Source organism: Argentina silus (genome assembly GCF_951799395.1).
Source record: "Argentina silus genome assembly, contig: scaffold_225, whole genome shotgun sequence".
In the NCBI taxonomy this organism is placed as follows: domain Eukaryota; kingdom Metazoa; phylum Chordata; class Actinopteri; order Argentiniformes; family Argentinidae; genus Argentina; species Argentina silus.
The window spans coordinates 7,501-26,316 of record NW_028152298.1 but is presented as its reverse complement, the minus strand read 5'-3'; the positions used below and the strand labels follow the sequence as shown (position 1 = coordinate 26,316).

Below are 18,816 nucleotides of genomic sequence, written 5' to 3'. Positions count from 1 at the left end.
CCCCCTTATGACAGGGTTGCGGGCAACGCTCCTTATTCTGAAGTGACGCCCCCTTATGACAGGGTTGCGGGCAAGGCTCCTTATTCTGAAGTGACGCCCTTGCACCTAACTTCCCACGCAAGGCCTCCCCAGAGAGGAAGATGTTCCGATCTGTTTCATGTTTCTGAGATCACGCTGACGGTGTCTCACTGTCCTTCTCACACAGACACACAACACTGTTCATTGTTAGACAGCTCAGTTATTAGTTTATTCATTAGTTTTATTTTTCAAAACAAGACACAAGAACATGTAGCGTGTGATGAGATGCATCAGCTGTTTTTACTGTTCAGGCCTCGTCCACCAAGGCTTCAGGGGGTTAGAAACACAACATAAGTTAACAATTAAATTATATTGGAGAGAGAGAAGTTTGCTCTGACACAAACATGTCTTGCATAATGCTTACAGCCGGAATGTGATGACTAAATCACATTTTTAATTTCCCTGATATAGTTTACTGGCAGTGAGTGTCCCATATGATACTTATCAGTGCTCATCGGAGCATTACCCACACTCAACATAAATACAATACAACACTTTAACAGTGCAATGCTTTAAAACGATTATCCATAACATTTTTCAATGAAACTGATAAAAACAAGGTCATTTAAAAAGTCAAAACACTTTGACTTCCAAGACACCAAACTAAATATACAGGTAGTGTGTTTACTCAAATCCCCCCCAAAATATACACTCTTCATTAAAAAAAAACACTCAAGACATTTTAATCAATCAACTATCTGCCAGCAACCTCTTCTCCTCCTTGGCCCCATCTAAACTCCCCGCGGTGCTCTGCCCACTCTCAAACTCCAGGTTCATCTTGTTCTGTCTGTGAGTGTCTACGGTGTTCCAGCCAGGAGCGAGGCTGGCGGGGTTCTCTGCCGTTGTGATGTTGTGGGTCCCCTTGCCTCTGCCACACCGGACCCTGCTGCACAGCAGGTAGAACACCTCCACCACGTTCAGCAGCAGAGACACACACGCAACCACCAGCATGAAGATGATGAAGATGGTCTTCTCCGTGGGACGGGACATGTAGCACTCGACGGTGAAGGGGCAGGGCGTCCTGGAGCAGGGGAACATGGGGACCATGAAGAACCCGTAGAGGTAGTACTGGCCCACGATGAAGCCCAGCTCGATGACGATCTTGAAGAACAGCTGGGTCAGGTAGCTGCCCAGCAGGTTGCCCTTGATTATCACCTTGCCCTTGTCATTCGTGTACTTGGGTTGTTTGAGCATGTGGTTGCCCGCGGCCTCCTGGATGAGCAAGCGGAGCTTGTTCTCCTGGTGGATCACGTGCATGGCGTGGCCCAGGTAGAGCAGGGTCGGCGTGGACACGAAGATGATCTGCATGACCCAGAAGCGGATGTGCGAGATGGGGAAGGTCCAGTCGTAGCAGACGTTCTCACAACCGGGCGTCTGCGTGTTGCAGACGAACCCGCTCTGCTCGTCCCCCCACACGCTCTCAGCGCCGGCGCCCAGGACCATGATCCGGAACAGGAACAGGACGCTCATCCAGATCTTGCCGATGACGGTGGAGTGGGACTGGACCTTGTCCAGGAGGGCGGAGAGGAAACCCCAGTCACCCATGGCTGAAGACGATGATGATACTCAGTGGCTCTCTGGAGAGGACAGAGGACAGAGGAGAGAGGAGAGAGGAGAGAGGACAGAGGAGAGAGGAGAGAGGAGAGAGAAGAGAGGGGGAACATGTTGAAATAGGAGTAGACCAGTGTTTGATACCATTCCTCATTCCATTCCATGCATCACAATGAGCACCGTCCTCCAATTTCTACCTCTGCCAGCCTCTCCACTTGGCTAGACTGATAGAGCAGAATAGTGTTGAATGGAGATGGACACACAATGAAGGGATGGAGTACAGAAAGGGTACAAGATGAAGTGATGATGGTGGCTGACTAAAGACAACATCTGAAAAACATGAATGTGAGTGAGAGAAGAATAGATATCGTAATAGTACTGAAATACTATAATAGTACGATTGTAATATAGTATTTATGTTCGAGTAGGCTTCAGTAGGGAGCACTGAAGGAGAGGGAACAGCTGAAGATGAGGGTCTGTGAGAAAGGAGAGGGAACAGCTGAAGATGAGGGTCTGTGAGAAAGGAGAGGGAACAGCTGAAGATGAGGGTCTGTGAGAAAGGAGAGGGAACAGCTGAAGATGAGGGTCTGTGAGAAAGGAGAGGGAACAGCAGAAGGTCTGTGAGAAAGGAGAGGGATCAGCAGAAGGTCTGTGAGAAAGGAGAGGGAACAGCTGAAGGTCTGTGAGAAAGGAGAGGGAACAGCTGAAGGTCTGTGAGAAAGGAGAGGGATCAGCTGAAAATGAGGGTCTGTGAGAAAGGAGAGGGATCAGCAGGAAAGGCAGGAGACACCCAGGTCCATCTTATCCCTGTCAGGTTTTTCCACTCAGTTCACTGTAATCATTAATCAGACGTTTGGAACACACACACCGTGGCGTGAGGCCAACTGTCATAAACCCAAACATTTGTAGTTCATGAAAACGTTATTATTGAGGTACGTTATATGAACCCATGTTTAACAAAAAAGATAATTGTCATTCATGGAAAAGTGATTTCAAACATTTGAAAAGTAAACAGTCATTGATTAAACGAGACCTGGATGTATACGCAACGAAAATAGGTAAACTTTAGTTAGTACAGATTAAGTAAAAATATAAAGTAAATATCTACAAGGAATGAAGATAAATAAGAGAGTAGGAAAAGGTGTCACAATTAAACGCTTTCAGTGAATGTGAACTGAAGCGTGTAAATGTAATGACATTCATTAGTTCACTCTAAAACACATTATTTGAAATGGGGGAAAAAAAATCATCACATAAAAAAATCTAATAAACCCCCATATTAGTATTTCTACAAAAGCATAAATGTGAAGTGAGCAGTGAAAAGTTGCATCTTACCTGTTCCACCTGTCTCTGAAGACCTCTGGGTCTGGAATGATCACTAACACTAGTTGAACCTTGAGTTTGGTCCTGTCATGATGTAATAATCAGCAAATGAGGTTTTAACTCTTCAGAAGTTAACCCTCTCAGGACCGGCTGGACCTCGAGGGACCGTAATGATTGACAGACAGCTAACAACGACGCAGGGGTATGCGTGCCTGACACACCACTGTCAACTCGCTTATCTGGGATAGGTTGAATCTTGCAGAGTTGAAAGCTTTTTTATTAAATAAAGACCACAGATATATTGGGTCTTTAAATTAGAACAAGATAAATCTAACCAAACACGGTGAAATCAACCAGAATAGAGTCTTTATAAAAGATCAGTTTATTCAATAAAACAAAATGGTGGTATTACAAAAATATGCATAAAAAGGAACAAGAAACTGAGGTCCAAAATAAAATACTAGTGTCTTAAAAAGAAAACATATCTATCAATGTTTTAAAAGAAGTGGAAATATAAGGGCCGTAAAGATTGTAAATGTACAGATAAGTCTGGGCTGTGTTATCATCCAAGCTAGCTGTGTGAACAGGGCTTGTGTACAATAGCTGTCTCACACTCGGGTCAAACATGGTCAGATCTGGACCTCCCCTGTGTTCTCCTCAGACCCCTCCACACTCTTTGTCTCCACACTCTTTGTCACCCCGCTCCCTCCTCCCCCTCCTCCCCCTCCCCCCAGCCGTCTCCCCCCAGCCTCCTCCACCCACCCCCCCGCTCCCAGCTTCCTCTCCTGCAGCTCCAGCTCCAGATTGACCCAGTTCTGGAACACATGGTCCCGGTTCTCAAACGCAGCCTTCTTCTCTAGAACAGGGGTCACGGGGGTCACTGTGTAGTCCTGAGTGAAAGAATGAATGAATGAATGAATGAATGAATGAATGAACGAAGCTCGTTATACAATCTCAGAACAAACATAAAGTTGCTTCAACAAGATCTACAACAAAACACACATCAAAACCCATCGAGGAGGATGGAAAATCCCCCCACAATAAACTTAACAACAACAACAAAACACTTATTCATTCATTTCCATCCATCTCAGTGTGTGCGTGCGTACCTGTTTCCGGTCCAGACACTGTTTGATGGCCCTGAGGCAGAGGTAGCAGAGTTCCACCACGTTGAGCAGCAGAGAGACGCACGCCACCACCAGCATGAACCAGATGAAGACGGTCTTCTCGGTGGGCCGCGACAGGAAGCAGTCCACCAGGTGGGGGCAGGGGAAGCGGCTGCACACGTAGCGCGCCTGCAGCGTGAAGCCGTACAGGAAGTACTGACCTGATGGACACACGGAAAACAGCAGAGAGAGAGAGAGAGAGGGAGAAAGAGAGAGAAAGTGAGAGAGAGAGAGAGAGAGAGAGAGAGAGGAGAGGGAGAAAGAGAGAGAAAGAGAGAGAGAGAGAGAGAGAGAGAGAGAGAGAGAGAGGGAGAGAGAGAGACAGACAGAGACAGATAGATACAATTGAACACATTGAAAATGTATCATGTTTGTCCTGGTATGGTATGCACGTGAATACATTTCATGCATTACAATGAGCCCGTCCTCTGATTTCTACCTCCGCCAGCCTCCCGTGATATACTATATACAGTAGAAGGAACCAGAAGGAGCCTCTGACCTACGATGAAGCCGACCTCCAACAGGACCTTCACCAGCAGGTGCACCACGTAACTGCGGAGGAGGCGGCCCCGGAGGTTGATCTTCCCGTTGCTGTTGCTGTACTTGGGCACCTTGTAGCCCTTCTTCAGGAACAGGTTGGCCTGCTCATCCTGAACCTGCTTCTGCATCCTCTCCCTCACCTGCGTGGGAAGAATCATCATCATCACTGTCATCATCATCATCACTGTCATCATCATCATCATCACTGTCATCATCATCATCATCATCATCATCACTGTCATCATCATCCCTGTCATCACTGTCATCATCATCATCATCACTGTCGTCATAATCATCATCACTGTCATCATCATCATCATCATCATCATCATCACTGTCATCACTGTCACCGCTGTTGTCATCATCGTCGTGATCATCATCATCATCAATATCATCATCAATCACCAAAATAATGATATATTATATCGATAGCACTTTTCTCGAACCTAAAGATGCTTCACCTTCTGAAAGGGTCGCAGGCATGTAAAGTGCTTTGAATCCATAAGAAAGCGCTATACAAATGTAATATAGTATTACTATTATTATTATTATTACCTTCTTCTCCACGTGGATCACATGCAGGACGTGGCCCAGGTAGACCAGGGTGGGTGTGGAGACAGAGATGATCTGGAGGACCCAGAAGCGGACGTGTGAGATGGGGAAGGCCCGGTCGTAGCAGACGTTCTCACAGCCGGGCTGGTCCGTGTTGCACACAAAGTCCGACTGTTCATCGCCCCACACCTTCTCGGCGCCGGCGCCCAGAACCAGGATCCGGAACACAAACAGGACCGTCAGCCAGATCTTGCCGATGACGGTGGAGTGGCTCTGGACCTTGTCCAGCAGACGGCCCAGCAAGTCCCATTCACCCATTTCATGCGCCAGTTGTAAAGTCTGCTGAAGTGGGGAATCGAGGTCCAGTTCAGTTTCTTTTATCATCGTCAGAAAAAACCCATGAATACCAAAAACGTTGTACGGACGTTCGATTCAGTCCAAGTCTATTATGAAAATAGGGCTGGTTTTCCAGACACAGATAAGGCCAAGTCCTGCTCTCAATAACACTTCCAATGGAGACTTCATTGAAGATGCTTTAGACCAGGAGTAGCCTTAATCTGGGTCCTTAATCTGGGTCCAGAAAACCAGGACATTGAGGGTATCAATTATGCCAGGGCAGAAATCAAAGAATCAAGACATTATCCTATTCAATTAATCTACAACCCACACTTTAACGAGTTAAAAACACAAGATTAGCAGGTTTAAAATAATCTAAGTGACCTACATCTATTAATATCAACAGTATGCAAGACCGCGGCCTCAAGGTCCACGTTTATCAGTTGCCATGGGCTGGCGTGAGCCGCTGGAGAGAGGACATTGATAAGTGCGGCCCCAGAAGCTGATGTCAGGTATCTTTCTACAGAAACGTGGAGTAACAATAAAGTGTGCTCCAGTTTATTTTTCCTTTCCTCAGGACTCCAGTTCCATAACAGGAGTTCCATAATCTGGTGGGAACCAAGGCCGAGACCTTGTTTAACCTCTAAACAGTGATAGGTCTATGCTACAGACGCAAGGCATCTCCACATCATTCCCCTCTTTACATTACAAACAGTCCAAGTGCCACAGACGAGTCCAACAAACCCCGGGCCATCCTAACTGTTTCAACTACAGCTGACTGATTCCTTTGAGCGAACGCTGATGTACTACACTTTTTTTTTCTTTGATATTGTTTATATCGTTTCCCCCCCCCCCCATCAACCCTTATACTAACTCATTTAAAACACATTCTAGTCTAATTCTGAACCTTATTCAGCTAGAACACACAAACTTCAGAGTAACCTTATTAACCATACTGGCCAATGCAATATGATCAACAACTCACAACTAACCACACCGCAGTTCACTGTAACTCTGTTCAGAGATCATTGCATCAGTTTTTAAAAATCATAATTTGCATGTATCTGATATTCAATAATGTAAATCTCTAAATATGTGATGTAATTCTCATAAAATATGAGTTCTTTGTGTCTTCTAACTTACCGATGGGATAAACCCAGAAGAGACGATGAAGCCGGGTGTCTCTCAAAGGAGGATAACAGTCAGGAAGAAGAAGAAGAAGAGAACCTTCCCATCCGTCCCCTCTTATGGAGGAGGCACCGTCTGAACTACAAGACTACATATCCCACTTTCCCTCTTATGGAGGAGGCACCGTCTGAACTACAAGACTACATATCCCACTTTCCCTCTTATGGAGGAGGCACCGTCTGAACTACAAGACTACATATCCCACTTTCCCTCTTATGGAAGAGGCACCGTCTGAACTACAAGACTACATATCCCACTTTCCCTCTTCCCCCTGCCCATTATGATGACCTAGGGCAGGGTTTGGGCGTGGGGGAATTCTATCAAACCTGAAACCATTAGATGGTCATTTTGTGTCTTCTGTGAGATCTATAAATGCCAATATTCAATAAAAAAAAGTTTGTTTTGAAGCCAGTTTAAACCAGTCTTAAGGATACTGCTAACAGGCAGCAAGAACACATGTTATACATGTGGAATGTGCGCAAGTAAATTATGAATTTCCTCTGTGGATTGTTACTTCATAACAACTGGTTAATACCACTGTAGACTTTATCATGTCACTGCAGACTTGGCTGCACGTGTCCTTGTGATGTTCACCAACATCGTCTGACCTGGTTTGTCGGCTGGTCAGAAGATTGCTCTGTTTGTCAACATGGTCGAGGTCGGAGGAGGGGAAAACATTTACAAAACCATGTCGTATTTGGAGAGAAAAGCATAAGACACTATTGTTCCTTTTTCAGTTGTTGTATAGTCAGAAATAACATCCTCAAGACAATCGACAAGTACAGTATTTAAATAGTCACAACTATCTTTATTGGGGCTAAATGGTTTCTTTATGCAATGCATAACATATTCATGTCAAGGGAGGCTGGTGGAGGTAGAAATCGGAGGACGGGCTCATTGTAATGCATGTTTGATACCATTCCTCGTTCCATTCCACACATCACAATGAGCCCGTCCTCCGATTTCTACCTCCACCAGCCTCCCCTGACTCATATTCCCCCACTATAAATATACTGTAGATGAAAGGTGATCCAACACACAAAGCCTCACAAAGTCTTTCTGCAATCACACCACAACACAGCTGTCAATCAAAAAATACATTTCAGTTTCAACTCTTAAATATCAGTCGTTCTCAAAACAACTGGATTAACATAATCAGGTTCAAGCTCAAAAAGCACAGCTCCTCAAAGAACCCTCGTCTCAAACCCCTGAAATCAGATCACAACCTCACTTATAGATACCAGCGCAGGCCAATTTACAGACTACACTCCTGTATCCATTATATTCTCTGAATAAATAAACATTTGATGCAAGTAAAGCTTCCAATCATTACACACAGTCATTCAGTGTAATAAAATGTATCTTTAAAGGTGCTCTACAGAGCTTGTGTAGAACTTCAGTCACTAGTCCTAAAATGAGCTCTCGCAAGCCAAAAGCCTAACCCTAACCCTTAAACTGAGGACTGTGTGGTCTAATGAGATAAGTCGGGTAAAGGGGGCCAAAGGTCAACTGAATTGTTTGGTGCCCCAGCAGCCATTGAAAGTAAATAAAAGGGCGAGGATATAGAAGAGGGGCTTTAGTGGTTTTGACTTTGGTGTACTATCGCTGTTTGTCATATTTTGCTTCAAAAATTTAGTTAATGTTTGATAACAGAACACAATCTCTGTGTCTGAGTCGTCTGCAGGTGTCCAGCATGGAGAAATGTCAATCAGTGCAACGCTAAATCTGACAGAACCAGGTAGAACTGGGAATGCACAGGAGAATTAGACTTTGAGAAACGGCTGATCCAGAACGTTCTATCAGGCACCTTGTCTTGTCTTCTGATTTGTCTGCGCCTGTCTTGTCAATAAAAACATCATCTTGTTCTCTGAGGACCCACTGTCTGATCCTTCATTATTGATCACTTCGAGTCCTTCAGTTAGATCATGAACCACAAAGACAACACCAAAGCCAGGATCTGATGTAAAGAATTAGAAACACAAGTTCGGTAATGCATCTTTAAGACTGTATAGCTAGCTAGGAACAATGTGTATTATATAATATAATAGTATTAATGAATTGTCCAGATCTAATAATGCTATGGCTACTATAACAGTGTCCTGAAGCTGGAGTTCAGTCTTCCATACGGGGTAGAGAGTCCTCAGCTTGAGCTGGTGAGCATCCGTGATCCCAGGACCCAAACCCACTCTGGAACACACTGCACAAGTCCATACTGGAACAGACAATAACACAAGGAATACAGGGTTAGCGTTAGCTGTACGTTAGAACACAAGGAATACAGGGTTAGTGTTAGCTGTACGTTAGAACACAAGGAATACAGGGTTAGCGTTAGCTGTACGTTAGAACACAAGGAATACAGGGTTAGTGTTAGCTGTACATTAGAACACAAGGAATACAGGGTTAGTGTTAGCTGTACGTTAGAACACAAGGAATACAGGGTTAGTGTTAGCTGTACGTTAGAACATCCTCATCCAGAGGAGAAACCTTAAAGGTGAGGTCTATGGGAAGCTGTGGAGGTCAGTTGGGACTACGGTCTACTGCATGTTGACCACCAGCTACTGTAGATATATTGTAAGTCGCTTTGGATAAAGGCGTTAATTTATAATATAAATTATAGAAATAATAATAATAATAATACATATATAAATAAACCTGCATATTGTTCCATTATTAAACTTAAACCTTCAACCTTCCAGAGTCCTATTCTTAGACACCTGTGTCTCAGTATGTGTGTGTGTGTGTGTGTTCAGTACCTGCAGTGTGTGTGGCCAGTAGCCGGTGGTCTTGTGAGCGACGCCCAGGGTGGAGACGGCGTGGCGCGCGTAAACCTCCGGCCGTGGCACGAGCCAGCCTCCCGCCCCCCCCCCTCCTCCTCCTCCAAACCACGCCCCCCCTCCTCCGGACCACGCCCCTCCTCTGCAGGACGACGCCACGTGGAGAGGCACCAGGCTCTGGATGAAGACTCCGTGGTGGCCGTACTCGTGGTGCAGGGCGCGGGAGAAGCTGTCCAGGTAGGCCTGGAGAGACGGAGCAGAACCACAGCTGTCTGAGTAGGAGGCAGTGGACTGACAGGAACATTAATGCATTCAAACACACAAGTGTCACTGTCCCGTAGGAAGAGGTCCAGTCGTGTGACGACACTGTACAGTGTCATTATGGGGATGTTTTGTGGTGACTGAAGGTTCGTGACTGAGTTATTGGTGTTTCAGCTTCAGGGGTACAGTGCATCTGATCCCCTAAAACTGATAAAACGCATGTCATGATGCATTCTCAGGGTGTGTGTGTGTGTGTGTGTGTGTCTGTGTCTGTGTGTGTGTGTATGTTTGTGTGTGTGTGTGTGTGTGTGTCTGTGTCTGTGTGTGTGTGTATGTTTATGTGTGCGTGTGTGTGATCTAACCGCAGATCCAGAGAGAGCAGCTCTGCCAGGAGAAGGCCTGGAGCAGGCCCCGTTAGAGATGTTGACCACCGCTCCTCTCCTCCTCTCCACCATGCCGGGGAGAACCAGACGCGTCATCAGCGTTGCCGCGGCGACGTTCCTGTTGACGACGTCCCATAGGCGATCCTCGGACTGCTCCGTTAGGTTCCGCGGGTTGCCGAGGGACTCGTCCACACAGTTGACCAGGAAGCCTATGTCCTTGTCCCTCAGGGCGTCCTTCACAGGCTTGCTGGCCGCCTGCCCCTGGCTGAAGTCGGCCACGACCACCACAGAGTGGACGCCGTAGGCCTCCGACACGGCCTGGGCGGTGTCGACAACGCCAGCCCTCTCCTGGCTGACCAGGATGATGCTGATGCCCTGCCTGGCCAGCTCCTCTGCATAGGCCTGCCCTATGGCCTCTGAAGCCCCTGTGGAACATAGGCAGACAAGAGGTCAGCCATATTGAGAGAGAAAGATAGAGAATTACTGATAATTCAATTCAATTCAACAACGTCCGTCAATGCCAGCGGGGGCAATTGGAAAGGAATTGTCAGAAGAAGAACACAAGCAAACAGCCGGACATGAATAGACACATTCAATACAACACACAATACATGCAACACAATCACATTGACTGTGTCGGCTAGAACGGCGTTAGAGCGCGTTTGCGCCTTACCATAAATGACGGCCCATTCACCGTAACGATGGGCAAGACGCTTGCCTGGCATCATGCGAGGAAGGAAATGCACCCGTATCAAGCTGCAGCATTCCCGCATCAGGACCAAAGCTTTACTGGCCGTATACAGAGCACCGACAATGGCCAGTGTTTCCACGTACGAGTTGCATGACCGAGCAATTTCTCTGTACAAAAGGTCGAAACTGTCAACAGCTGCCATGCTAGCGCTAGCCTAGCCTAGCCGTGTCCCGGGTCGCTGTTTTTAGAAGCTCGGCACGCAGAGCCTAAGTGATGCAACGCGAGTTCTCAAGCGTACTCTGAAGATGTCGAATAACCACGATGGATGATCACCTTCACTTGCTGCCAAGTTAAATCGCAGTGTGGTACTTTGCCATGTAAAGTAAAGAAAGGAGAAGGTCTCTGCGGGTTTGACAGATGAGGCTCTTCTACAGCGAGACGAAACCCCGGAAGAGGATTCAAAACAAGGAGCCCCACGTGACTGCCGCTGTCACGGGGTTTAAAGGCGCAGTAACTAATAGCAACGCTTCTATGTCATTATGAGATTACAGTTATTGTATACAACACAAAACTATCGGTCATACAAAAATTGGCCACAAATACTTAAACCTCTACCAGCAGTAAAAAAAAAAAAAAAAAAAAAAAAAAAAAGTAGCTAAACCGTCATCTGCTTTTCTGAATATCCCACAATGCAACGGCGTCGTCGGCTAGCTGGTTGTTTCCATAGTGACGGAGCTGTCACCGACGTAGCCAGCGATGCTACATCTATGTAGCATCTTCAATAACAGTTGAGTTATGTAAGTATAGCAATGCTCTCCATAACCCACATTAGTAAATTGCTTAGCTATGCCCCGCTTCTTCAAGTTAGCCATGCCGGTCTAGCTAACTGGCTAGCTAGTTAGCATACCACTGCAACTTGCAAGCCGACAGAGTTGATTCGCAGCCAACCTGACCCGCACGTAACCCATTAACTAAGTTAACACCACTTCATATTCTTCAGATGCTAGTACTGTGTAGAGAAGGGAGTCCTCCACCTCTTCATCATCGTCATCGTCATCACCAGGACCATGATGTCCCAGTTCTCTGCGGAGGACGAGGCTGAGCTGCAGTCCCTCCTCAGGCAGCTGCTGAAGAGCATCAGGGACAGGATCTCAGGAGCTCCGTCCATAGAGTGTGCTGAGGAGATCCTGCTGCACCTGGAGGAGACGGACAAGAACTTCCACAAGTAAGTCAAGCTCATGACTGAGTTAGCTCGCCGAGCACAAGCCTAGGGATCATCTACTGTACAAGTAAGCTCATGACACAAGTAAGCACAAGACTGTGTTAGCCAGCCACGCAAAAGCCTAGGCATCTTCTACAAGTAAAGCACTATTGAAACTCCCGCTATCCATCGCTACTGTGACTGACTGGCTTTGAACTCGGGTCGCCTCCACGACACAATACTGTGTAAGGCTGCCAGGCAGAAGCTTAGGTGTTAGACTTTAGCTCGGGGGTCTAACCCAAGGTTTCAGGTCTCGAGCATGGCTTTCCTTTACATCCATTGCCTCTGTAGCATTTCCATTGGAGCATTAAGCTAAAGCATGATGGTGCCCATCCACCTGCCTCTTCATCCTTCCACCTGCCTCTTCATCCTTCCACCTGCCTCTTCATCCATCCATCTGCCTCTTCATCCATCCATCTGCCTCTTCATCCTTCCATGTGTCGTCCAGTGTTGTGGATTGTATCTGTCCTGGCCTCTCTGTTCACACACGGTGGTACGACGCCAGGACGTTGACGTGGTCTGCTGCTGTTCCCCAGTTTAGGGTTTGTGAGGTACCTGCGTCAGTACGTGGAGAGCTCCGTGGGGGCGGTGATAGAGGAGGAGACGGAGAGCTGCGCCCGGGGGGACGGACACGCCATCGGCTCGGGACATGACACGCTGGTCCATGCTGTCACCAGGAAGACCAGGGAGTCCGCAGAGTGAGTAGCTCTGTGTGTGTGTGTGTGAGTCCGTGTGTGTGTGTGTGTGTGTGTGTGTGTGTGTGTCCGTGGGTGTGTGTGTTTGTGTGTGTGTGTTTGTGTGTGTGTCCGTGGGTGTCTGTGTGTGTGTGTGTTTGCGTGTTAGTTTTGTGTGTGTGTGTGTCTGTGTGTACATGTGGTTGTCTGTATGCGTGTGCGCATGCTTGCAGGTGTGTGTGTGTGTGTGTGTGTACATGATAGGCCTTCTGCCTCCTATGATATTATGACACATTGCTCGGACCCTCCTCCTCGTCTCTGGTTCCCAGATACAAGCAGATGATGCAGACTCTGAAGAACACCATGATGGTGGTGGTGGAGTCTCTGATCAACAGGTTTGAGGAGGACCAGCTGAGGAAGGAGGAGCTGCACAGAGAGGCTCAGCACCAGCACCCCCACAACCACTACACCGACAACCACTCAGACAGCGACTCCTCCTTTAACCAGGTAGGCTGCAGAGACTCCTCCTTCAACCAGGTAGGCTGCAGAGACTCCTCCTTCAACCAGGTAGGCTGCAGAGACTCCTCCTTCAACCAGGTAGGCTGCAGAGACTCCTCCTTTAACCAGGTAGGCTGCAGAGACAACCGCTCGCAAGCATACACACACACACACACACACACACACACACATACGCACACACACACACACACACACACACACACACACACACACACACATACACACACGCAGGGCAGGGCAGGGCAGGGCAGGAGGGGACAGGAGGGGACAGGACAGGACAGGGCAGGGCAGGGCAGGATGGAGGAGAGTTCGCTCCTGAGGCCCTCCTTCCTGCCTGGCTCCAGACCTGCAACTCGTATGGCTCCAGTAGTCACCGTTCACAGTGCCATTAGTCCCAGGGGTTAGTCCCAGGGGTTAGTCCCAGGAGTTAGTCCCAGGAGTTAGTCCTAGGAGTTAGTCCCAGGGGTTAGTCCCAGGAGTTTCCGCCATAGATTGAAAACCCATCTCTTCACCTACATCTTAACAGTCCTTCCTAAAGACCTCTTCACCCCCACTACCCCCCCTGTACTAACCCTAACCCCAACCCTTGAGACCTCTTCACCCCCACTACCCCCCCTGTACTAACCCTAACCCCAACCCTAGAGACCTCTTCACCCCCACTACCCCCCCTGTACTAACCCCAACCCTTGAGACCTCTTCACCCCCACTACCCCCCCTGTACTAACCCTAACCCCAACCCTTGAGACCTCTTCACCCCATCTTCCCCCCTGTACAAGTTCTCTCCTGTTAATAAATAATAATAAAAAAATAAAAAATTGGCTTCTGGCATTGTGACTGCCAATGGCCCCTGGTGTGAGCATTGATTACTTTGTCTTATGATGACTGTTGGATCGATGATTCACTTACTTAAACAAATGGATTTGTTGTAAGTCGCTTTGGATAAAGGCGTCTGCTAAATGCCATAAATGTAAAATGTAAATATGTTAGTCCCAGGGGTTAGTCCCAGGAGTTAGTCCCAGGGGTTAGTCCCAGGAGTTAGTCCCAGGAGTTAGTCCCAGTTAGTACCACACAGACATGGAGCTCCAGGCAGGCTGCAGGCTACTTATTAGATATCACAGTAAAGCCTCTCATGGTTTATTATTGTACAACACATAGTTTCAGTTCCCAGCTATACCATAACACACCTTTTGGACGAGTAAGTAGGTCTAATATTTCATGATTTTATGTTTTATGTGATAATCAATAAGGCTACTTCCAGTCTCAGGGGGTGAATGTGGCCTGGGCTGGTTGTCCAGGCGCCAGAGAGGCTGTTGTGTAATGCAGCTGGCAGAGACTGTGTTGATTTATGGAGGCAGGGCAGAAAGCTAGCAGGGCAAAGAGGGACCCACCCAACCATCCAGAGAACACGTTACTGGCCGCCCTGCCCTTGTTACTGGCCACCCTGCCCTCGTTACTGGCCACCCTGCCCTCTTTATGCAAGCATGAGTTCAGGTCTGAGTAAGAGCAGCTAGGACGGGATTCTCTGTTCTACCTGTAAACCATTACACCACCTCAGGTTGAGTTCAGGTGTAATCAGCTATATTTTGTGCTGTAATTATTACACAAAGTGGCAGCTTATTAACACTGATGACGTAGTAACTGCTGCTGCTTATTAACACTGATGACGTAGTAACTGATGACGTAGTAACTGATGACGTAGTCACTGATGACGTAGTCACTGATGACGTAACTGCTGCTGCCTGTTGTGTCTTTTCAGAGTTACGCTTTTATCAAGCAAGAGCAGCTGCAGGTCCTGGCGGAGAAGCTTGACCCCAGCAGGCCCAAAGAGGTCAGGGGCGGGCGGGGGGGGGGGGGGGGGGGGGGGGGGTTGTTGAGTTGTGTTGAGTTGAGTTGTATGTGTTGTGTTGTGTTGTGTTGTGTTGTGTTGTGTTGTGTTGTGTAGTATTGATGTTGTTGTTGTGTTGATGTTGTTGTGTTGTGGTGTTAGGTGCGTTGGGAGGCCCTCCAGGCCCTGTGCTGTGCCCCGCCCTCTGACGTGCTGAGCTGTGAGAGCTGGACCGGCCTGAGGAGGAACCTCTCCGCTGCCCTGGCCGACCCTGACCCTGACCTCAGCGTAAGACCACACACACACACACACACACACACACACACACACACACACACACACCTCCCTGCTGCCCTGGCTGACCCAGTCGTCTCCTCAGTGTGAGACACACACACACACACACACACACACACAGACACACCCACCTCTCTGCGACCCTGGCCAACCCAGTCATGTCCTGTGTGACACAGAGATGATCAGATTCACACCCGTCTGAGTCAGAGGCTCTGTGAGAAAGTTTGCATGTTTGCCTTCAACAAAACACCTTAACAGTGAACTACTTCTGGAAGTTAAAACTCACCCCGGGAGACGACGGTGCAGTGATACGCATTTAAAACCATGTCACATAAACAAGACGTTGAAGAACAGACTACTCTGATGTGGGAATTTACCCTCAGGGATCTGCTGTTCCCTTTTCAATGTTTTATAAGCAGTGTTAGCTGCCCCCCCCCCCCCCCAGATAAACGCTTGTCTAACAGCAAGCCTAATGTGTGTGAAACGGCAAGGCTTCCCCCCCTGAGGACAGTCATCTGTGTTATAGCCATCTGTCATGATGTTGCGTTGCTGTTGTTGTTGTTGTGTTTCTTCACTCAGGATAAGGTCTTGTTGTTGTGTTTCTTCACTCAGGATAAGGTCTTGCGCTTCTTTGCCAAAACATTCTCCTCCTCCCCTCTGAACGTGACGAGAGAGATCTACTCCAGTTTGGGTGATGCATTATTTAGTTTCTCCTCCGTTTAGATTTCCAAACGTGTTTGTTTCATCGGCCCGTAGAATTCTGGGTTCCCAGATTAATAATGTTGAAATGCTCGATTAGATTTACACATTAGATTTCTGGCGTGTGTTGGATGTGTGGGATGTCTTGTTGATGAAGTGTTTTGTGTCTGTGGACGCTTAGCTAAGAGTCTGGAGTCGGACTTCCTGTACCATAAACGGAGACTTCCTGCCGGGTCAGCTGGAGTTGATGTCAACAGTCCTGACATGACACGTCTTCTCAAGCAGGTCAGAGCGCCGTCTGTCCACGCCACTTCCACCCATCTCTGTGATATTGTTTCATTGTTTCATTGTTTCATTGTGTGGCATCTGGACATTTTGTTTTCTGTTTCTTTTCATTCAGATGCGGTTGATGAATGATTTTCAGAAGGAGGTGACGACATTCTGGATTCGCTACCCAGAGAAGTAAGACCTTATAATATATAATATATCTGCCATTTAGCTGACGCTTTTATCCAAAGCCACTTACATTGCAGTGAGTTCATACATTTCAGTATAGATGGTCCCAGCGGGAATCAAGCCCACAACCTAAGCGTTGTTAGCACCATGCTCTACCAGCTGAGACACAGAGGACCACAATGTTCTATGAGTGTTGGGAACCTTGATACCAACAGTGGTTTTGTCTAGATTTAGTTTGGTCGGCCATCTTGATGAGTCATCTCCCTTGCCTGTCCAGGTACATGGAGGAGATCATAGAGAGCACCTTCTCCCTGCTGGCCCCCCAGGACCCTGGACTGGGGTCCCCGGGGACAGAGAGGGCCCTGGAGCCCATCCACCTGCTGGCCCCCCAGGACCCTGGGCTGGGGTCCCCGGGGACAGAGAGGACCCTGGAGCCCATCCACCTGCTGGCCCTACTGGACATCAAGGCCACCTGGTTCAAGAAGTGGATGGTGAGGACTCACCCCAACTGACCCTAACCCCTAACCCTAACCCTAACCCTTAACCCTAACCCTAACCCCTAATCCTATCCCTAACCCTAACCCTTACCCTGCCTTGACAGTTATTATCTCTTCTCCTCTTCTTCTCTTCTCTGCTCTTCCCTGCTCTTCAATACTCTTCCCTGCTCTTCCCTGCTCTTCTATACTCTTCTCTGCTCTCTTCTATACTCTTCTCTGCTCTTCCCTGCTCTTCTCTACTCTTCCCTGCCCTTCTCTGCTCTTCCCTGCTTTTCTATCCTCTTCCCTGCTAATCTCTGCTCTTCTTTGCTATTCTATACTCTTTCCTGCCCTTCCCTGCTCTTCTATACTCTTCCCTGCTCTTCTATACTCTTCTCTGCTCTTCTATACTCTTCCCTGCTCTTCTATACTCTTCCCTGCTCTTCTATACGCTTCTTTAGTACAGACATAACATAAACACTGGCCAATTGCCACTGCAGAGTGTAGTAGTCTCAGCGTGGTTATGATGATGATGATGATGATGATGATGATGATGATTATTATGATGATGATGTCACTCCTCTCTCCTCCAGCATGGTTACTACAGCAGGACTGTGGTGTTCAGACTGCTGGAGAGGAAGTACAAGTCTCTGGTGAGTGGCTGACTGGCTGGCTGACTGACTCGCTGGCTGGCTGGCTGGCTGGCTGACTGACTGGCTGACTGGCTGGCTGGCTGGCTGGTTGGCTGGCTGGTTGGCTGACTGACTGACTGGTTGGCTGGCTGGCTGGCTGGTTGACTGACTGGCTGACTGACTGGTTGGCTGGCTGGCTGGCTGGCTGGTTGGCTGACTGGCTGACTGACTGACTGGCTGGCTGGCTGACTGACTGACTGACTCATCATGTTAATACTAGTGCTGTTCCACTGAACCAGGACAGACTCTCCCTGGTCCGCTCTCGAAAAAGTTATCTATTAAAACTTAATTTTTCATCGACTCGTTGCTTTTTCACGACTTGTCATTAAAGAAGCTGTTACCGCAGCGATTGCGGGGTCTGCTTTTTAACGAGGGTGGTCCGATGGACGAGGTGTTGATGATGCCGGGACACACACTCCCAGGAACATCCGTCTCGGAACGGCCCCCTCGCTCACGATGACAAATGACTTGGCACCTTTACCGCGGTCACATTGTCTACAGCCGGGTGTTAATTGCCTCCGTGTCTAATGCAGGGTGAACATGAGGGATGATAAAGAAGATTCTACCCTTTATTGCTCTGCTCCGAGGCCGAGATCCTCGGAGAGAAAGTGCCGGTAATAACTCCAGTCAGGCCTAGTTATTCCCTCTGGTGATTGGCAGGTCGTGGGTTGTCTGTTTCCAGTCTTTCAGACATCCCTGTGAGGAATTATAATAATCCAACTTTATTATCTGTTTAAATGGAGACATTTCTTCTGGCTGTGGCGTGTCCCCCCTCAGGTAAGTGCCTGGGATAAGTGGTCCCTCTCTCTCCCTGCGATGCCATAATTACACATGATGAATGTGGCTCCGCTCCGTGGCGGTGTATCTACACCAGGGGGAGGCCGGGGGAGGTAGAAACCGGAGGACGGGCTCATTGTAAGGCATGGAATGGAATAGGGAATGGTATCAAACGCTGTTCATTCCATACATTACAATGAGCCTGTCCTCCGATCTCTGCCTCCACCAGCCTCCAGCTGATCTTCCACCAGACCTGCTTAAGTGTGGATGAAGGTGTTCTCTCTCCACCAGACCTGGTTA

At 47.9% G+C, this 18,816-nt stretch overlaps 4 protein-coding genes across 4 annotated transcripts in view; 1 reads left to right on the top strand and 3 right to left on the bottom strand.

Annotated features, from left to right (window-relative positions):
• Positions 1 to 768: 768 nt before the first annotated feature.
• Positions 769 to 1,623, bottom strand: LOC310824902 (gap junction Cx32.2 protein-like; the record flags this gene model as incomplete). Its single annotated transcript, XM_083698159.1, has 1 exon — positions 769 to 1,623. The coding sequence occupies one exon, from the start codon at positions 1,621 to 1,623 to the stop codon at positions 769 to 771; it is 855 nt and encodes a 284-aa protein (XP_083554285.1).
• Positions 1,624 to 3,581: 1,958 nt separating this feature from the next.
• On the bottom strand, positions 3,582 to 5,528 carry gja11 (gap junction protein, alpha 11; the record flags this gene model as incomplete). Its single annotated transcript, XM_083698158.1, has 4 exons — positions 3,582 to 3,842; positions 4,062 to 4,279; positions 4,618 to 4,798; positions 5,214 to 5,528. 4 exons carry the CDS (start codon positions 5,526 to 5,528, stop codon positions 3,582 to 3,584), a joined length of 975 nt encoding a protein of 324 aa, XP_083554284.1.
• Positions 5,529 to 7,663: 2,135 nt separating this feature from the next.
• Positions 7,664 to 11,261, bottom strand: hsdl1 (hydroxysteroid dehydrogenase like 1). Its single transcript, XM_083698157.1, has 4 exons — positions 10,826 to 11,261; positions 10,132 to 10,577; positions 9,488 to 9,751; positions 7,664 to 8,946 (listed from the first exon to the last, which is right to left on the bottom strand). The coding sequence occupies exons 1-4, from the start codon at positions 11,043 to 11,045 to the stop codon at positions 8,875 to 8,877; spliced, it is 1,002 nt and encodes a 333-aa protein (XP_083554283.1). The 5' UTR covers positions 11,046 to 11,261; the 3' UTR covers positions 7,664 to 8,874.
• Positions 11,262 to 11,899: 638 nt separating this feature from the next.
• Positions 11,900 to 18,816, top strand: part of LOC310824906 (protein broad-minded-like) — a gene marked incomplete at its 3' end in the record, with an annotated part of 14,203 nt that continues 7,286 nt past the window's right edge. Inside the window, 10 exon segments of the mRNA XM_083698163.1 lie at positions 11,900 to 12,068; positions 12,641 to 12,802; positions 13,108 to 13,285; positions 15,054 to 15,125; positions 15,285 to 15,410; positions 16,029 to 16,107; positions 16,297 to 16,400; positions 16,516 to 16,577; positions 16,849 to 17,062; positions 17,641 to 17,700. Of these exon segments, the coding sequence (XP_083554289.1) occupies positions 11,911 to 12,068; positions 12,641 to 12,802; positions 13,108 to 13,285; positions 15,054 to 15,125; positions 15,285 to 15,410; positions 16,029 to 16,107; positions 16,297 to 16,400; positions 16,516 to 16,577; positions 16,849 to 17,062; positions 17,641 to 17,700 (1,215 nt within the window).